Here is an 18250-nt window from a genome sequence, read left to right as displayed (position 1 = left end):
CCTCTCACTTTTCTTATTTCCCCACTGTTGATCTCAGTGTAATCATTAAACTTTTTTGTGCCTAATCCTTTCCCCTTTTCTTTTCTCTTTTGCTTCGTCCTATCCTCTCTATTTTTGCCTCTATTAATTCCAGTGTAATCAGCAGCTTGTCTCTTTAAATGGCATGTGTGAAAAAGTTTGTAGAGGAATTTTCTAGAAGTACTAACAAGTTCACTCTACTCTCTTCCCATCATGGAACAATCATAGATGAAATGCTTCATTAATGCAGTTTTCAAGCCTGCGTGATTTTTGTTGCTTGCCATATGAAATCAAAATACTTTCATCTTGGCACTTTCTAGTTCCTTCCAAAAGGTACTATTTGTGAAATGGAAAGAATATGGTCAACCTCCTGGAGAAAAGAAAAATCCAAGTAGCTATTATAAAAACATTCTGCAGAATGAATATTCTAATTTATGTGCTAAAACAGTAATTTATCTTTGTAATATTTCAATTGTGTTAGCAAAATCTTCATGCTCCAAGAAGCTATCCCACACCAAAGGAATAGGAATTGTATATTAATTTTTAAAATTTTGATTAAATCACTTACAATACAATACAATTCTTTATTGGCCAAGTGTGATTGGACACACAAAAATTTCTCTTTGTGGCACATGCTCTCAGCGTACATAAAAAGAAAAGATACATTTGTTAAGAATCATAAGGTACAACACTTAATGATAGTCATAGGGTACAAGTAAGCAATGAAATCATATTAGGAAACAATCAATATAAATCGTAAGGGTACAGCAAGAAGTTACAGTCATAAGTGGGAGGAAATGGATGATAGGAACGATGAGAAGATTAATAGTAGTAGTAATGCAGACTTAGTGAATAGTTTGATAGTGTGGAGAGAATTATTTGTTTAACAGAGTGATGGTGTTCGGGGGGGAAACTGTTTTTGTGTCTAGTTCTGTTGTGTAGTGCTCTATAGCAGGGTCTCCAACCTTGGCAACTATAAGCCTGGAGGACTTCAACTCCCAGAATCCCCCAGCCAGCTGGCTTGGGAATTCTGGGAGTTGAAGTCCTCCAGGCTTAAAGTTGCCAAGGTTGGAGACTCCTGCTCTATAACGTCATTTTGAGGGTAGGAGTTGAAACAATTTATGTCCAGGATGTGAGAGGTCTGTAAATATTTTCACAGCCCTCTTTTATTTGTAATTTATTATATTTTAAGTGATTAGAAAGAAAGAAATAAGAGCTGCAAATTAAGAAAACAATGTAAATCATGATTCAAAATGTCCTCATTTTTCCACTATTTCCAGTATACCTGTTTCTTTATTTTCTGGAGTTAATTTAAATCTGAGAGGAAAGATTCCACTTTGCTTGAACTTTTAACTAATGAAACCTCACAGTAGTTCATGTAACACAGGTTTTGGCAACAGCACAACCCAGTGAGGTAACATGATGCAGGAGAACCAATGAAATATTTACAATCTGGTTATGCATATTTAAAGAGAAAAAGAAATTCAAAGGGATTCTTTTCCCTTCCTGTGGTCTTAAGCCTTGAAGGAAAGCTGTGGTTGCAATAATAATTAAGATGCCAATACAATTACAGGATGAAGGACCAATGCATGCATTCAAATAAAGGACTGTAAATGCATCTTACTCTATAACTGCAAGAAAGATAGATTTGACTTTTCAGTCCAGAATGAAAAAGATCATCATGCAGGGTCTCTTCAGACGAGGTACCTGACCTCTTTTTATTTTTAATTCAGGAAAGGTTTGAATGGTAACCAGAATATGAACTGGAAAAATTAAGTAAAATATGAGTCCCAGGTGTATAATGATGTAGATAAGAGATCAGTAGGAAGGAACAAAAAGTTGGAAACTTTGTTGCTTTAGATACTTTTAATGAGGATGTAGATTCTGACTAGTAGATGGTGATAGGTTTCCATATGCTTGCTCCATAGGTGGTCCTTTAGAAAGTGGACCACAGGTCCCTTCATGTTTCATTATTGATCACGCTGATAGTAAAGATGAGAGCCAGTAATTATCATGTTATGATGACAGTGATGTAAATAGTTAATAACTGACTGACTTCATGGCTATGATATGTTCTGTAAACAAGCCACTGAAATAGAGTGAGGATGAAAAACAACATATATGAATTGCTTTGGAACATAAGAGGGAATGTGCATCCTGCTAAGAACTTTAACTTCAGGATATCTTATATTGCCTTCGTTTGTTCCTACATATAGGGCAAGGGGGTGGGGGCTAGATGAAAAAGTGCTGGGGGGAAAAAATAAAACTTTGTGAATTTATTGTGTTACATGATGGAGCCTAGGCAGTCCTATTTACTAATCTTACAAATTCTACTCCTACAGAATTTATATAAAATATGTTCAGCCATCCTTTATAAGCCCGTGAGAGGAATGGGTGGTTAAGAAATATGAAATATTTATGAATAAATAAACCTTTCAGAACAGTATAAGGATTATATTTCCTAGACCATACATTTGTATGTAGGTTTATCTTAATAATAACAAATATTTCTGTCAACATCATGTGGATGAACTTTGAGGAAACAAATGTTGAAAATTCCTATTTTTCTACACATTTTTTGTGGCTCCAACTTTTAGTCCCTTGGCTCAATCCATAGATGATCGGACTATGTGGTTTTACATTTAATGGTATATATAATTGTTCAAATGGCAATCCATTCTCATTCCTAACATGAACATTCTATTTCATGCAAACGCTCCAGGCCCAGTTAATAAAACCATGCAAGATCTTCTTCCAGGTTCTCTGCACATGCCTGAACAAGCAAAGCCTTCAGAAACAACTGTAATCTGGAAACAAACCCAGCTTCCATCTGGTTTTCCACCTGGTCTGGAATACTTAAGACAGGTCCTGTTCCCATTCCAAATAATACCTATAAAGTTATAGTAGATGCATTAGAAGCTCCTGTTTAAAATTTATTTCATGTTAACAAAAATATCTGCTATGCCTTGTGTATTTTTCTGCCTACATTACAATTTTAAAATTAATATCCAGATTTCCTACTATGTTTATTCCTCTGATGTGTATAAAAAATATTGATGTGTTGTCTACAACAGGTGCCCCCAGCTCCTGGTCCACAGACTGATACCAGTTCAACCCTAACCCTATTGGGAACAGGAGGGTATGGAGGGTATGGTACACAACACTCCATTTGCACATGTGTGGAATTAAATTATGCATGTGAAACAGCCCTTGCCATTGCCACCGCCATCATACCACCAGTCTCTCGAGCCACAACGATTGGGGGCCACTGGTCAGAACAACAGTCAGAAGAAATTAAAAGATACACTTTAAGAATAAGGGAGGGTTTATTCCTATTTATTCATATGGTTGTGTTTTTATAGTCCTGTATCTGTCTGCTGCTTAGAAAGGCTGGTCCTATTACAGAAAACTTTTCTTGCTCTTCATCTTGGAAACTGCTAACCTTAACCTTTATGAATGCACCACCAAGGGATTTTTTTAAAAAATGTTTCTCTGTCCCATTTGGCTCATATTACTGAAAATAGGTGAAGTACCTGAATCTTGTAAACAGTGGCTTACAAGTGAGGCCAACCAATATCTGCTGGTACACTTCCCAAAAGATTTGTATAGATCAACAGTGGTGTCCATCTCTCAATTATTTAATGACTGAAGGATTAAAACTATTTTAATCCTTAATCTGTAAGAATTGAAAACCTGTCCAGGTGACATTTTTACAGTGTAATCATCATAGGTCAGGAGTGACAAACTCGTGGCCCGCGGGCCAGATGCATCATGCGCTGGGCCACACCCACACCCTGTTTAGCGTGGGGGGGGAAGTTGCAATATATCACATGATGACGCCATGACAGTACGAGTTTGATACCCCTGTCATAAGCTTTTCCAGACCGCTGGCCCTTCCATTACAATCTAGGTTAAAATCTAATCAAAAAGTTTCTGATTTAGCCTTTTCTTCCCCAGATCTAAGCTGATATTCACATTAGGGCAAATGTCTATGTTTTTATTTTTGCGACATAAATGAATGGATTTCAAAGCTGCATGGTTACCATGGCAATACCATGGTATTGCTTTCCAATACCTCCATAAATCCTGACAGGAAGGCTGTATGCTAATAAATGGGATGTGAAAGGAATTGAGAGAAATCAGAAATGAAGTGGTTAAGCTGCAAAGAAAACTTATTTTACATGTCAGTAGAAATGATAGACGAGGGATTATATACATCATCGAAGAGATGAGAAACATATTGTCTGGGGAATTCTGGGAGTTGAAGTCTACAACACTTAAAGTTGCCAAGTTTTAGAGCCACTGATTTAAACAATATGTAAGCATTCCACTAGTGGACTAAAATAAAAGTCTGCAAGGCTGCCTGTTTCTTTCAGGAATTTTGCAGATGGCTTATAAAATATGATCTGCAAATAAGCCCCTATACTCCATGGTGCTTTTGTCTTTACTGCTTTTAACTTTCCCCAGTAATGAAGAAAAAGGCTGGAACTGGAATATTATTTTTGGGGGTTTTTTTCATGGCAGCATCTGGCTGAGGTTGGATGGGAAACTACTAGGGAACCCCAAAGCTGTAATCTAGGCTGGAAAGTCAATAAAACTTCATGGAACAAAGCAATAGCCAATAATTTTCTCATTGTTGCCAAGAAAATTGCATGGATATTCTTGTAGTTATTTGGGATCAAGTTTGCTTCAAAGTTCCTTTTACTGTTTGTTTTTTTGTATCTTTCAAATTGCAGGGATGTTTTATGTTCTCCAAAGTATTTTCTCTTCCCTCATGTCTTCTTCAAGCAAAGAAAGAGCTCCCTGACATAGCAACATTTCTTCTTTAATAAATATTGGGGATCTGCCCATAATGCTGAAGTCCCAGAAGAGTCAATTATTAACATTTGGGTAACAAAAGAGGCTAACATAATGTGAAATCCTTTCCTTCTCCTTATAAGGAAATAAAATGTGTCAATAATAATGAAAGACAGTTACCTTGCTACTTAATTTGTGCATGTATGTAACTGCGTGTGCACACGTGCATATTCACATCAGAGTTGACTCCCCTGCTGTTTTCTTGCAAGGTTTTTCATAAGTATTTTGCCACGCCTTCTTCCTAGGCCAGAGAGTGAGTGACTGACCCAAAGTTACCCAGTCAGCTTTCATGCCTAAGGTAGAATTAGAATTCACAATCCCCCAATTTTTGGCCTGGTGCCTTAATCACTATACCAATCCCACTATGATTGATTTGCTTTTAGCTTAACAAATTGAATAAGGTCAACCAATGTGAGCTTGTAAACTTTGCTTTATGACATTTCATGATCTGTGAATCCTGTCAAGTATGGTTTTTGAAGAAGCCATATTGTAATTAAAAAAGCCAGTAGATCAAGAGGAAAAAAGTGTCTAGTCATTGATATTATAATTCATGTGGTAGCTTTTTAGTCTGGAAAAAAAATCAGGAACTAATTTGAATGTTGCCAAACAAATCAAGCAAATTTTTCTAGCTAATTTATTAAACAAAACCCAAAGGGCATAAACAACAGGTCAAGAAGAAAATGCATCAAAATGTCAAGAAAATGCATCAAAATGTCAAGAAAATGTGATGTAACAGTTGTCAAAAGAGACAGTCCAATATTAGTTTAACAGATTAACAGAGTTGGAAGGGACCTTATAGGTCATCTAGTCCAACCCCCCGCTCAAGCAGGAGATCCTACAACATTTCTGACAAAAGATTGGCAGTCCAATCTTTTCTTGAAAGTCTCAAGTGATGAAGCTCCCACAACTTCCGAAGGCAAGCTGTTCCATTGGTTGATTGTTTTCACTGTCAGAAAGTTTCTCCTCATTTCTAGGTTGAATCTCTCCTTGGTCAGTTTCCATCCATATTCCTTATCTGGCCTTCAGGTGCTTTGGAAAATAGCTTGACCCTCTCATCTCTGTGGCAGCCCCTCAAATATTGGAACACTGCTATCATGTCTCACCTGGTCCTTCCCTTCACTAGACTAGCTATGCCAGTTCCTGTAACTGTTCTTCATATGTTTTAGTCTTCAGTCCCCTAATCATTCTGGTTGCTCTCCTCTGCACTTTTTCTAGAGTCTCAACATCTTTTTTATAGAATGGTGACCAAAACTGGATGCAGTACTCTAAGTGTGGTCTTATTAGGGCTTTATAGAGTGGTATTCGTACCTCACTTGATCTTGATTGTATCCCTCTGTTAATGCAATTTAGGATTGCATTGGCTTTCTTGGCTGCTGCTGCACACCACTGGCTCATATTTAGCTAGTTGTCAACTAAGACTCCAAGATCCCTCTCACAGCCACTGCTATTAAGCCTGGTTTCACCCAGTCTATATGTGTACTTTTGGTTTTTCTTACCTAAGTGTATGACTTTACTTTTCTCTCCAACTGGCTTTAAAACTGGCTCTCACTGATTCGGCTGATGTTCTTAAATCTTGAAGTAAATTTTGCAAGATTGAAGTTTGCCAATGCCAGTTGTTGATTCTGGAGCTCTTTTTTCTAATGAAGCAACATAACTATTTCCATGTTCTTTCTTATTGTAAAGTTTATGGTGGAGAAGCAAAGATTTAAGGAACTATATGATTTTTTTATGATCTATCTTTTTCCGCAAAAAAAAAAAAGTGGCCTATCCCATCTAATATTCTGCTCCAGGCTCAGATTTATAGAATGAAAGAAGCTAGTTTTGAAGTTTTCTACAAAGCACAACTTTTGATTTGCAGCTGGACCTAACTTGTGAAATCAAATTCAAATTATGAAACCTTAGAACGTCTGTCATACCATCCCTGCAGTTTGATCTAAGGCTCTGTGCCTAGCGCTATCAAATTTGATCAAACACTTCCAAATACTCCATGAAAAGTGTTGCTAGAAATCCTGTTCAGTCATAACAGCCTAGCAGATTCCAAAACCTTCTATCATTAAATAATGAGAGTTGGACTTGGATTTTTCCATATCTTGAAAGAAGGGAATAAACTTGTTCAATGTCAAAAGTGTTTGTGTCAGTGACAGTGTTGTGAAAGATGTCTCTCTTCTTTCTGATTAAGTTTCTGGGTCTGAATAATAAGTTCCTCCTGCCTCACGCTAAATGTGACAGCCCTGTAAAAAAATTAAATTGTGTTGCTTCTGAATGATCACCTGTTTTAGAGGTCCGTGAGTCATTTCAAGAACTGAAATTATTGTGTAATACAATATTTTATTTGCTTTCCAATTTAAATGGAAGAAAATTAATGTGTAGTTCATATTCATACATGCAGCATATTCTTGGTTTGTCTCCAAGAAGGTTTTCCTGGTGTAAAATTGTTTTGCACTGGGAATTATAGGAAGCATAATAAACAGTTCAGCTCTTTTATTTTTTTTTAATCAGGCTGATCTTTATTAGAGTCCTCATCAGAATAGTTAGAAACTCAAGGGTCCTGCTCGCTGCTACCAGCTAGTAATATTGTTGCGATAGAAGGACATTGTGGTTTCTTACTGTTTGGCCCTACTTAACTTTAGCTGTTCCATTTTGCTTTCCTCACATCATATATGAACAGAATTCTTACAGAAACAATGCTGTAAATATTTTCAACATTTTTTTTTTCAAATAGATTCTCTGAATCTCCTTATGAAAATTTGGCTTAGTTCTGCTTCAAGTAGTTCACATTATTGAATTTCTATTACACCCTACAAAACCATTTGATTTATCAATGAAAGTAGTTGATAAGTATGAACTTCTTTAACTGTTCTCAAATTTTCAGTATTCTCAAGTTATCTCTTCACTTTTGAACAGTTGGATCAGATCATTATTCACCAGCAAGTAGAACTTCTTCAAGGTATTTGAAATCTGGATTCTTACACTAAATAGAAGATGGCCAAATATGTCTGTTTCTGATTCATGAAACATTTCACATTTGTTAAGTTTTAAGCAAGTGGTTGGTTTTGTCACATAGTTTGCTTACAGAACTAACTATATGCTTTTCTCTCACTAAAACCAAGTAATCTTGAAAATTTTTAATATGCTGGTGCATTCCTTGAATGAATCAGCTCATGTAAATCTCAAAGATTATGGCTAACATTTTCCAGACTGAGTGCCCAAAGTGCACACACCTGAACCCCCAAAATGCAATGTGCATGCGGCCCCCGCGCATGCAACCCGAAGACCAGCTGGCCAGCGGGAGGTGAGCATGCGTACACAGCAGAGATGAACTGGGGTGATGGCTTGCGTGCCATCAGAGAGGAAGCTGAGTGCCACCTCTGGCACCCTTGCCATAGGTTCACCATCATGGTCCTATGTGATATTTAGCAGAATAAAATATTAGACTGCAGAGTTCCATCTGATGCTAATATAATCCTTATGCTGCAGTCTGTTGTATATGGCAGCGGTCACCAACTGGTGGCCTGTGGACCATTGGTGGTCCGCGAGAAAATTTTGGTGGTCCGCAGAAAAATTATTTGCATTTTTTATATTGTCTAAATGCTATTTATCTTTTTAAAAAAATCATATTAGTGGTCCACAGGATTTAAAATTATGAATTTGGTGATCCCTGAGGTCCAAAAGGTTGGTAACCCCTGGTATAAGGAACATCATAGGAGCCATGGTTGTTCCGTGGTTAGAATGCAGTACTCCAGGCTACTTCTGTTGACTGCTGGCTGCCTGCAATTTGGCAGATCGAATCTCACCAGGCTCAAGGTTGACTCACCCTTCCTTCCTTCCAAGGTGGATAAAATGAGGATCCAGATTGTTGGGGACAATATGCTGACTCTGTTAACTACTTAGAGAGGGCTGTAAAGCACTGTGAAATGGTATATAAGTTTAAGTGCTATTGCTATCAACTACTGCACACAACTGGAATGAGATTTGTGCTAATGGAATGAATCCAAAGCTAATAACATAGCCTTATTTTATGTAGGCTATTTGGTATTTGAGACATCTAATCTAAAAAAAGTTTAGATTTGGCTTAGTTCTAAATGTAAATATAACATTGTTCAAAATGTCTATCCTTTTGATTATAGTTATACTCGGAACTGAAACCTGCAGTAAATATGAGATAAAAAATCACATGGGGCAAAGAGTTTATTATGCTGTGGAAGAAAATGGTTTCTTTGATCGGAACTTCTGTGCACCATTACGATCTTTCACCATAAGAATCACAGACAATACTGGTCAAGAGGTGATAACTGTGAACAGACCTTTAAGATGTAGTAGCTGTTTGTTTCCATGCTATCTTCAACAGGTTTGTAATGTATAAGAATAGTTTAATTGTAGAGTAACTGGATTAATTTGACTATGGAGATTCTCAGTCATCCAGGTCATGGTCGTCCCAAAGATGCTTTTTTCAAGAGGCAACTGGACTTTCTGGTTTTTCTTTGAAGACGTTTCGGTTCTCATCCAAGAAGTTTCTTCAGATGAAAAAAGCATCTTTGGATTAATTTGAATTTATAACATAGTTTGATGAGGAAATTTTTTTGAATTTGGAAGTACATTCTATGAAAAACTCAATTCAAAGCAGTTCAGTTCAACATAGTAAGATGTTTAAAGGGTAGGATTAAAAAAAACCCCTCATAAATGTCTTGCAAGCCTTTGAATCTCTAGAGATATTCTTTCCCAGTTTTATTTCTTCCATAATTTCTTTGCCCAGCAGTCCACATGTGAGCCTTATCCCACTAAGGAGTGATATGATGATAATTACAATAAGCAACAATAGTAGCATTTATACAACATCAACTTGATAGCATAAAACCATACTCCCTCACCCAGCATCCCTGCCTTGAAAGAATTTGATATAAGGAGAAAAATATATCTATATATATAAGTGAAAACCACTCACGCCGTAATCACGAAATCTCCAGAACCGTAAAGCCTACAAACTTGAAATTTGCCACGTATGTTCCTCTTGGCTTCTAGGTGCTCACTAAGAAAGGTTTTTTCGAAATGACCATCAAATCATTAGTATTTCCTATATAATTATTAACACTCTCTGATGCTAAGGAATTCTACTCCCCGTCCTCACCTGAAAGGAAATCTGTTCCAAATGCAAAACACAAGCAGAGGAGAGGAGTTTCACTTTCAGTTTTATTTTCACAGCAGCAAGCAGCTTTCCTACAGAACAGTTGAGCTAAGCCATGCCAGCCTCCTTCCATCTCCTTCTTGGTCACACAGCATATAATGTTTGAGTTTTCAAACACCCCTTAACTCTTTCACAGACTGACAGGATACTAGCCAGATGAATACTGATGGATGCTGCAGGCTGGGACATTCTACTCCCCACCCCCCTCTGTTCCAATTGCCAGTTGCGTTATATTAACAAACACACTCTGATGCTATGGAGTTACACATTCTACATTAAGTTTCAGGCTGTGTCAATTTATCAAGCCTGAGAACATAGTTTGTAGCGAAGTTCGGGCATCTAGCTAGTTAAAAATATAACTGTGTACGTATATATGTGTGGGTGAATATACATTGGCTAAAGAGCTCGTAATATACAAAGAAAATTCCAGATATTTCATAATAATGGAACACACAGATATTCTCTGATTAATTATAAATAATAGATTATGTCTTAAAGTAAAAGAACTTTTTTGACAAAAGACTCCACTTGATCCTGGAATTTCTTCTTCCAGGAACTGAGAAGAGATAGAAGAAAGGTGGGCGGGACTAGGAAAAATAATGTAATTAACCTAAATTACATTAATTAGCAAAGTTCTTAATTAGTATATGTGTATTTATTGATTTTCATCTTCATTCATACATTATTGTATTTTAATTGTGGTATTAATTTCTTCGGTTTTAACTATAGTTTTATGTTTTCATTTTAAAACCTCAAGAGATTTGCTCATTGTTAAGATAATAAGCTTAATAAGCAGCCAAACATAATGATACAGCTCCAAATTTTAGAAGCCCTTTAAGGCTGAATGCAAGATGTACAGGCATCTTGTTGTGTCTGTACCATTTAAAGAATAAAACAAAACAAATGAAAAAAAAATGAATATATGCATCAGGTATGTTATCCATATGCTGTTACTTGTATTTTTGATTGCCTACTAGTTAGAAGTTCAGTCACCTCCTGGAACCACAATTGGCTACGTTGTGCAGAAATGGGACCCCCTGCTACCAATATTTACAATCCGGAATGGGAATAATGAAGATGTGTTGAAGATCACAGGTCCTTACATCACATGCGGTTGCTTTGGAGATGTTGATTTTGAGGTTCTTTTGGCAACATTATTTGAGTTTTCAGTAATAAGAATCTGCATCAGAAATGTCAGGCAGAAGTTTGAGAGAGAGAGAGTGAAATGAATCAGCGTTTTGTTATCTAGGATGCTCCTGTTGGGCCCCTTTGGCCAAACTGACAGGAAATTGAGGGAGCTGCAGTACCTACATCCTCTGGATGATGTTGGTTTCAGGAAAACTCTGAGTTGCAGTCCATAAATGCAATTTAAATTAATAATTCTATGCAGGTCACTCCTATATTTCTTCTCTTCCGCTTGGAGCATTAATAGCTCCTAGAAGGTAGGCATATTTGTGAAAGTCTGTAAAGGCAATATCCATTCTCCACAGTATGTGATTCATACCAATATATTATCAATAATGTCAGTTTGAATAGTTCCATTATTTGCAGAGCAGCTGAGAGATATGACATACCACTTCTGAAAAAGTGAATAAAAGGAAGTTAGTCTCTCTTCCTCTCTCTCTCTTCCTCCCTCTCTCTCCCTCTCTCTCTCTCTCTCTCCCTCCCTCCCTCCCTCACACACACACACACACACACACACACACACACACAATTAGTATGTGGGGGTCCTACACTAACACTTTCAAAATACAGAACAGAAGAGTTAAATGAAAGTACATCTTCAGTGAAGGTAAAATAAATGATTGCAACTAGCTTTTACAAGATGTCATTAGTTCAAAAGTTTTAGATAGTTCCAAATTCAGAAAAAAATCGCCCATCAATGGCTTTATTAATACAATTTCTATATGGTCTATCCATGTAGCCAATGGGACAGTTAGAGAGAGTCTTTGAATGTTATTTGTAGAAGTGCCATAGTTGAAAAAGGCTTTTTTCAGAAAATGGCATTCTTGGCACACCAGGTATCCATACTTAAAATATTCTTGCCCTTACTTTTCCGTCACTTAAAAAAGGGGTGGTAGTTGAGTTCAGACTTAATGGTTTTAAGCAGCAAGAACTACGGGGACTAAGATGATAAGGAAAAGTGTGTCATGCTATACTGTACATGCATTTATTGATCACCCAAATAAAAAAAAAATGACTCTGTATAACTAGAAAAGTCCAGTTACAAATACAAAAAGCCCATAATGCTATAAATGCCAGCTAAAGCCAGAAAATGTCAACTAGACTGAAATGCACTGCAATACAACATTCAAGACTCCAGTCACCTGGACCTAAAGGCTTGGGGAAGAATCAGTCTTAAGGTCTGCAGGGTCAGCGGCAGTGATGGGTTTCAAAAATTTTTACTACCAGTTCTGTGGGCGTGGCTTAGTGGGCGTGGCATGGCTTGGTGGCTCTGGCTTGGTGGGCATGGAAGGGAAAGATACTGTAAAATCTCCATTCCCTCCCCAATCCTGGGAAAGGTTACTACAAAATCCCCATTTCCTCCCAATCAGCTGGGACCTGGGAAGCAGAGAATAGATGTGGGCGGGCCCAGTCAGAATTTTTACTACCGGGTCTGCAAACTACTCAAAATTACTGCTAACGGTTCCCCAGAACTGGTCAGAACCTGCTGAAACCCGCCTCTGGTCAGAGGCAATTCCATGTACCTTAGGTATAGGTTGGATCATGATTTCTTTGGTTTTCCTGGGATTTGAGATATTTGTTTTGTTTTTCATGTTAAATTAAGTTACTTCTGTTTGAGGCATACACATTATTTCTGGTTTGTTTCCAAAATACAGGGAAATAAATTTTTGTAGTAAGGCCCAAAAGGCTACAGAGAACACAGTCAGTATGGTTGGAAGTCATATCCAGCCCTGGGAACACAGATTGCCTATCCCAACATTTATTTATTTATTTTAACAGTTGCCCTCCCATCTGATGTATCATAATCCAGGATGGCTCACAGACACCAACGCTATTAACATCAAATCACAAAACCATAGGAAAAACTCTTCGTTCCACAAGGGCAACACACACAAACCACCTGCTCTACATTCCATTTTATTGGCCTTCAGCTTTACTTATGCTAACATAAAAAATAAGTTGAGACTCTAGAAAGAGTGCAGAGAAGAGCAAACAAGATGATTAAGGGACTGGAGGCTAAAACATATGAAGAACGTTTGCAGGAACTGGGTATGTCTAGTTTAATGAAAAGAAGGACTAGGGGAGACATGATAGTGGTGTTCCAATATCTCAGGGGCTGCCACAAAGAAGAGAGAGTCAAGCTATTCTCCAAAGCACCTGAGGACAGGACAAGAAGCAATGGGTGGAAACTAATCAAGGAGAGAAGCAACTTAGAACTAAGGAGAAATTTCCTGACAGTTAGAACAATTAATCAGTGGAACAACTTGCCTGCAGACGTTCTAAGAAGTTTTTAAGATGTTGGATAACCATTTGTCTGAAGTGGTGTAGGGTTTCTTGCCTAAGCAGGGGGTTGGACTAGAAGATCTCCAAGGTCCTTTCCAACTCCTATTCTATTCTATTCTATTCTATTCTATTCTATTCTATTCTATTCTATTCTATTCTATTCTATTCTATTCTATCCTATCCTATGCTATCCTATCCTATCCTATCCTATCCTATCCTATCCTATCCTAACACTTAGCATGCTAAGAATATCCTTAGCCAAGCGGAGACAAAATCCTCAGTAAATATCAATTTGTTACTTTGTTAACCAACAATGTGTCATGAGGACTCATCACAGTTAGATAAATTATTTAAATATTTCAGAAGTACACAGGTGAAGTTTTCCAAGTAATTTCTATGCTGTTTTTTTTCTTGCAGGTAAAATCTTTAAATGATATGTCAACTATTGGCAAGATTTCTAAATATTGGTCTGGATTTGTCAATAATATATTTACTAATACAGCCAACTTTGGCATTCAGATTCCTGTGGACCTTGATGTGAAAATCAAAGCTGTGATGATCGGTGCTTGCTTTCTCCTAGTAAGTATGTTTCCTGTGCTTTCTTTTCTTTTGATTGCCTTATAATGTTTTAATACATCTCAAAAATAAGCTATGTATCACTTGATAGCTTTTAAAGATGTATCATCTGTGCTACTACCCAACTCTTGTGAACTCTGTGCTAAATTCAGTAGGCTTATTTTGGGATGTATTGTTCCTAGTTTGGATTATTGGATTATTGTTCTGTGTATTGTCAAAGTCAATGGGAGGGCAACATCACGGTCTTTGCAAGCAAGAATATTAATTATGGCAGTTGTAGCCCTAATATATCAAATATGTAGTATTGATAGAAATGTATTACATGGCATTTTTAAAATCCTGCTGGAAATACTTATCAGCAAAGAAGGAAGTCTAGACAAGTTATGTTCCACCTCTGCTTTCCCTTTCACAACCCTAGAACTGTCACATAGCTTTTTAAAGAAAACTGCATACCAACTAGTTGTTATTCCACTACTTTATTCTTACAAGACTAGAAATAACATTCTCCTTATACTTAAGGCTTTCCAATTTCTTCTAGCACAAAATTGTCTTTGCCCAGAGGCACCTCACAGAAGAGCAGCTGTCTAATAAAAATAATAATAAGCATAATAAAAGTCTTTGGTGTAATGAATCCTTACAAGTCAGCTTTTTGATATTAATTGTTGCCATTTTGTATCTTGCTCATCATTCACAGTTTATTTATTTGTAGGACTTAATGTTCTTTGAGAATTCCTTGGATGGATTGTAACAAGCAAGATGATAGGAATAATAAAATATGCAAACGACATTTCAGTAAGTAAGAATGAAACATAAATTGGTTGCTTTGGCTTTGAAGACTTATACATAAGACACTTCCTAATTCTTTTTCATTTTCTTCCAGCGGTCCCTTGAGCACTGGATATTACTTTTGAACTGTACAATCTGATTTATTTATTTTTTTGTAAGAGGAGGGGGCAGTAATCATGATTAGTAAACTATAACTTATGTAAATAACTGTTTTCTTCTTTTAATTGTGGGGTGGTTGTTAACTATTTTACTGTGAGTGTGTTCAGCATTGCTTTGGAGCGGCTGCAATTCTCTTTGGGTTCCTTTGATGTTATTGCATTAGAAAGCATGAAAGATTAGAACTCAGACGAGCAGCCCACTGATGAAAAGCTTTGATTCACAACCCGCTTTGAAGTTTTGCAAGTGTTGGCCCCAGCTATTAGCAAAAGAGAGAGGGAGAGTTTTATTTCCTTATACCCCAAGAAGCTTTCAGATTTAGAGTTCAATTAACAGTAACTAACAGAGACATCATCTACTGGGAAAGTTTAAGACCGCAATCTCTTGGGACAATGGTGGATGATGGTGTATAAATTGCTCAAATTTAAGGGATGCATAAACAATACAGTACCTTTTTAAAGATCCACATTGACAAGCTTGGATTCCCCCCCCCCCCCGCAATATGTGAAGAAGTATAACGCATGAAATGCAATACATAAAATGCACAAGATAGTATCAGAGGTGGGTTTCAGCAGGTTCTGACCAGTTCTGGAGGACCAGTAGTGGAAATTTTGAGTAGTTCGGAGTACCAGTAATAAAAATTCTGACTGGTCCCAACCCCATCTATTCTCTGCCTCTCAAGTCCCAGCTGATTGGGAGGAAATGGGGATTTTACAGTAACCTTCGCCTGGATTCGGGAGGGAATGGAGATTTTACAGTATCCTTCCCCTGCCATGCCCACCAAGCCACGCCCACCAAGCCATGCCACACCCACCAAGCCACACCCACAGAACTGGAAGTAAGAACTTTTGAAACCCACCACTGGATAGTATGGATGTTTGATTGACAATTGTGACTCTCAAATTTATTTCTTATTTATTAAATTTCTATTCTGCCCATCATACTTGCATGCTTCTAGGTGGTTTACAGATTCTATCTGCACATAAGAATAGCCATGCAGGACAAGCTCAGGCTTATTTTCTTCCAATATTTGTTGATCACTGTAATGGTCTGTGGGAATACCCTTTGGAGACAGGAGGAGGAAAGGCCAGGGCCGCAGCCAGATAAGATACATTTCAGCCCACAGAAGGAATGGGCTGTGGAAAACATCTCAGAGGGGACCCTCCCTAGTTCCCTGCAAAGTAAAGGCAAGGGGTTAGAGAGATGCTTTAACATTAACACGATTCTGTTTCTGTAACCTTACAATAAAGGTAGTATTACTACTCATGGTATTGGTTTCTTGTCTCAATTACCCTGAAGGGTTGACACTCACAAAGGTCAACCAGATGCCTCCTACATACTTGCAGGCCAAAGGTGAGGCTCCAGCTATTGTTCCCTCTTGTAATCGCAAGAAGAGTCATTCTGCACCTAACTGTAAAGTAACAGTGACTCAGTCTCCAGAGCCAAAGACCTTTGCTATACCTGTCCTCCAAGAATTCCCCATCCAGTTTTAAAGCCATCCACCTCAGTCCCCATAAACACGTCTTGCGATAATGATTTCACCAGCTAATGACTGCGGAGAATAAAGAGGGTGACCTTGATGGGGAGAAGGAAGAGCTATTACCACGGCAATAAGGGGATAAACATTGAAACGTCTCAGACAAACACCTCTTAAATTCATATAAATAAAAGAGAGGAGGAGAAGCACATTCAGACTTGCAAGATTCTGTTACTACAGCCAATATTAATAAAAGCAGTTTTAGCCATAAATAGCATTTATTTATTTTTATTTATTTATTTGTCAAGAACGTATTAGGCAATAGGTATAAACATGGATTGGATACATAAAATAGATACAAATAGAGGAAATATTAGGACAGGGACATTAGGTACGCTGGTGCTCTTATGCACGCCCCTTACAGACCTCTTAGGAATGGGGTGAGGTCAACAGTAGACAGTCTTAGATTTTTGTTTTTGTTTCTTGGCTTGATCTATCTTGTATGGGTGGCAATAAGGAACTGTTGGAAAGGATCTTAGAGGTCTTCTAATCCAATCCCTGCTCAAGCAGGAGACCCTGTACCATTCCAGAATAGTGGGTGTCTGGTATCTTAAAAAGCCTCCAGTGATGGCGCATCCACAGTATCTGAAGGCAAGCAATTCCACTGTTCTCACTGCTACAAAGTTTCTCCTTAATTCTAGTTTGCTTCTCTCTTTGATTAGTTTCCATCCATTGTTTCTTGTCTTGCCTTCAGGTGCTTTGGAAAATAGGTCGACTCCCTATTCTTTGTGGCAGCCCCTCAAATATTGGAACACTGCTGTCGTATCATCCCTAATCCTTCTTTTCATTAGACTAGATCCGTGATGGCAAACCTATGGCACGTATGCCAGATGTGGCATGCAAAGCCCTCTCTGTGGGCACGTGTGCTTTCCCCAGCTGCTCCTCTGGTTTTTGGCATGCCGGCCAACTAGTCTTTGCAGGTGCTGGAGCACTGGAAAATGGCCCCAAAAACGGCTGCTTTGGGGCCATTTTCACACCATTTTTCGAGCCGTTTTCAGACTGGTTTTTGGGCTGTTTTTGGCCCAAAGAATGGCCTGAAAATGGCCCAAAACTGACCTGAAAACATCCCGAAAATGGCCCCAAAAATGGCTGTTTGGGAGCCATTTTCACACCATGTTGGGGCCATTTTTAGGCTGTTTTTTGGGCTGTTTTTGGCCCTAAGATGGCCTGAAAACATCCTGAAGATGTCCTGAAAATGGCCCAAAAATTGGCCTGAAAATGGCCTAAAAAAAAAAAAACCAGCCCGAAAAATGGCCCAAACAATGGCAGAAACCAGCAAACAGGCATGTGTGCACCAACCAGCTGATCTTCGAGTTTCCCACACACACATGTGCTGGTCTTTGTATTTCTGGCGCTCTGGCGCAAGCACATGCACACGCATTCTGGTTTGGGCACTTGGTGCCAAAAAGGTTCGCCGTCACTGGACTAGACAAACCCAATTCAATTCTTTATATGTTTTAGCCTCCAGCACCCTAATCATCTTTGTTGCTCTTTTCTGCACTCTTTCCAGAGTCTCTACATCTTTTTTATAATACAGTGACTCAAAGTGGATGCAGTATTCTAAGTGCGGTCTTACTAAAGTTGTATAAATCGATACTAATACTTCACCTGATCTTTATTCTATCCTTCTGTTAATGCAGCCTAGGAGTCTGTTGGCTATTCTGGCTATT

General features: G+C 38.0%; 1 protein-coding gene and 1 long non-coding RNA gene across 2 annotated transcripts in view; one reads left to right on the top strand and one right to left on the bottom strand.

Moving 5' to 3' along the window:
• Positions 1–1117: 1117 nt before the first annotated feature.
• LOC131200365 (phospholipid scramblase family member 5-like) lies at positions 1118–14849 on the top strand. Its single transcript, XM_058187013.1, has 6 exons — positions 1118–2883; positions 7780–7822; positions 9003–9223; positions 11035–11196; positions 13943–14104; positions 14811–14849. The coding sequence occupies exons 1-6, from the start codon at positions 2710–2712 to the stop codon at positions 14847–14849; spliced, it is 801 nt and encodes a 266-aa protein (XP_058042996.1). The 5' UTR covers positions 1118–2709.
• Positions 11288–18250, bottom strand: part of LOC131200366 (uncharacterized) — a 32563-nt gene continuing 25600 nt past the window's right edge. Inside the window, exon 3 of the long non-coding RNA XR_009155599.1 lies at positions 11288–11636. This is a non-coding gene — a long non-coding RNA (uncharacterized LOC131200366). The remainder of the gene's footprint in view (positions 11637–18250) is intronic.

This window comes from Ahaetulla prasina, chromosome 6, assembly GCF_028640845.1.
Source record: "Ahaetulla prasina isolate Xishuangbanna chromosome 6, ASM2864084v1, whole genome shotgun sequence".
NCBI lineage: Eukaryota > Metazoa > Chordata > Lepidosauria > Squamata > Colubridae > Ahaetulla > Ahaetulla prasina.
Note: the sequence above shows the minus strand (reverse complement) of the source record. Positions and strands in the feature narration are given on the sequence as shown.